This window comes from Penaeus monodon, chromosome 11 (assembly GCF_015228065.2).
Source record: "Penaeus monodon isolate SGIC_2016 chromosome 11, NSTDA_Pmon_1, whole genome shotgun sequence".
NCBI lineage: Eukaryota > Metazoa > Arthropoda > Malacostraca > Decapoda > Penaeidae > Penaeus > Penaeus monodon.
Window position 1 is genome coordinate 9,707,324 of NC_051396.1, and position 2,500 is coordinate 9,709,823.

General features: G+C 32.5%; 1 protein-coding gene across 1 annotated transcript in view; it reads left to right on the plus strand.

Annotated features, from left to right (window-relative positions):
* Positions 1–1,137, plus strand: part of LOC119578727 (immunoglobulin superfamily member 10-like) — a 17,715-nt gene extending 16,578 nt beyond the window's left edge. The window contains 2 exon segments of the mRNA XM_037926335.1: positions 247–406; positions 762–1,137. Of these exon segments, the coding sequence (XP_037782263.1) occupies positions 247–380 (134 nt within the window). The 3' untranslated portion in view covers positions 381–406; positions 762–1,137.
* The last annotated feature ends 1,363 nt before the right edge of the window (positions 1,138–2,500 follow it).

Below are 2,500 nucleotides of genomic sequence, written 5' to 3' on the forward strand. Positions count from 1 at the left end.
AGATTGGGTGAGATGAAGCAGACGTTTTGACAGACTGGATGGAATGCGGTATTGCCATGTTATGTATAATATTAAAAATCTTCATAAATAATATGTGACTGAAATATACAATCTACCGATTCCAGATATCACTGGCCATTCGTTGTTGATCTTGTTCGTAAACATTCTATATATCTATATGTATATTCTATACTATAGTAATTTATACACACCATTTGGCTAAATATCAACATTCGTCGCCAACAGCATCACTGGCAAGTTTACATCCGGATATACTACTGGAGTGTTCAGTACGGAGGAGAGGCAATGATGACCTGTCAAACTACTGGTTATCCCGGGATACAGAGAGTCGTGTGGTATATAGGGAACACACCGATTGAAAAGACTGACCACCGCCATATAGAAGGTAAAATACAGTCTATGTACACATCCGCTTTGCAAACACATATACATCATTATTACGTGTGCACTCACTCGCACATAATTGTGTACACATTCAGACACACATTTATGTTACTAAGGCATAAACTTGAGGAAACATCATTATAATATGCTCTCTCTCAACACCACGGAATAATTTTAGAACGAATCACACATTGATGTCAGTCGATAAAGCCTTTTCCTTCCAGAAAAAGGTGGCTTAACTATAAGGGAAATTGAAAATAGAAATGAAAAAAAGAAGCATATATTAACACATATTTTTACAGAAATTCTCACTTTTCACTTCATTAATTCCGAACACCCACCCCCACCCCCCACAGAAAAGGTGATGCATTGCTCGATTTCCTGTGACGTCAGATCTACCCTCCGCATCATGGGACTGACAAAGCAAGACTTTGGCAATTACACGTGCAAAGCGGTCAACGATATCACGGAGTCAGAAGCAAGGGTGAGGGTGCAGATAACACGTGAGGGAAAGATCATCATATACTGACATTCTGACTAAAAGGCGCAGCTAAAAGAAAGAGCACAGTACGTTTTACGTTGTTTATTCTTGCGGTGATGGACATCATTTCAGAAATAAATGGTCCATGTTTTACTTTTCCACGCATATTAAACGTTAAGTTCGATTTTTATCCACAATACTTATACACGGGTGGAAAATATCAAAAGAAACACATTAAAGTATGGATATGATTGTGTGAATTTATTGTCCTTGGAATAATCAAAATATGGAAAATAGAATAAAGGAATAAAAGATAAAGATGATAATGATAACGATTATTCAATAACACTAATGATGTATTTAACAATAACGTAAAATTAATAGCGCCATTGCTGTATTTATATCAGTACTAATATCAATAACTGTAAGAGCTGTGATAATGAAAACATTAATAGAAATGGTAACAATAACTACAACAATGAAATCATTAATATTAGATTCAACAAAAAAATGTTTAGCAAGATAACGAACAATATCGTTCACTTGCGCCCATCAGTTTATTTCATATTCAAAAATACTTTCAAACATATATAAATACATATTTCAAACAAATAAAAATGCAGTGCCGAGGCCGGGACATGGCTTTGTGCTGAACTACTGTGATTCATAAATACCTACAAATTAATGAGGATGTCTATTTTTTCTTAGAGTAAAATATATTTTTTTACAGGAGTAACACGCGCAAAAGGCATAGCTACAGAAATAAACATCTAAATCAATAGAAATGTTGTGCCCTCTGCCGAAGCGCTGAGGTCGCGGCTGTCTCGTTGCGACAGCCATAAATCAAAGCAGTTAAATAATGAAGTTCAAAGCTTGAATAAGTATATTGTTGTTATCAATATGATATCATTTTTCTCCTTTACAGAGACTGAAAAAAACAACGCCATTAATGCACTGGTATATAGCATGATTCTTTTATAAATGAGTAGAAATACATATATTTTACTGGTTTCTTGTAACAACTTTGATTTGCTATAGCATGAGCAATTTATGAAATGATAATGAAATCCCTTGTGTGCTCTTATAAGTATTTATTGAAAGATAATCAGAGGGTGTTATGTGAAATTACGTCACGGCGAGAGCGATTTGTAAATTTCCATGTGTAAGTTCGCTTAGTGCGTGCATGTTTACGTGTACGTGTGTTTGTGTTTCAATGTATATTTCGCGAGACCGCTAGATATCCAAATAACCGAACTGTCTGTATATCCGAATAAAATTCCTGTTCCTCTGTCAGTTTTGAAAATTTGACTGTGTGTATATATGTATATATATATATATATATATATATATATATATATATATATATATATATATATATATATATATATGTGTGTGTGTATGTTATGTGTTAATTATATATATATATATAGTGTATATATATATATATTATATATATATATATATATAATATATATATATATATATATATATATATATATATATATATGTATATATATATATATATATATATATATATATTATATATAGTGATGTTTTGTGTGTGTTGTGTGTGTGTGTGTGTGTGTGTGGTGTGTGCGTGTGTACGTAAATATG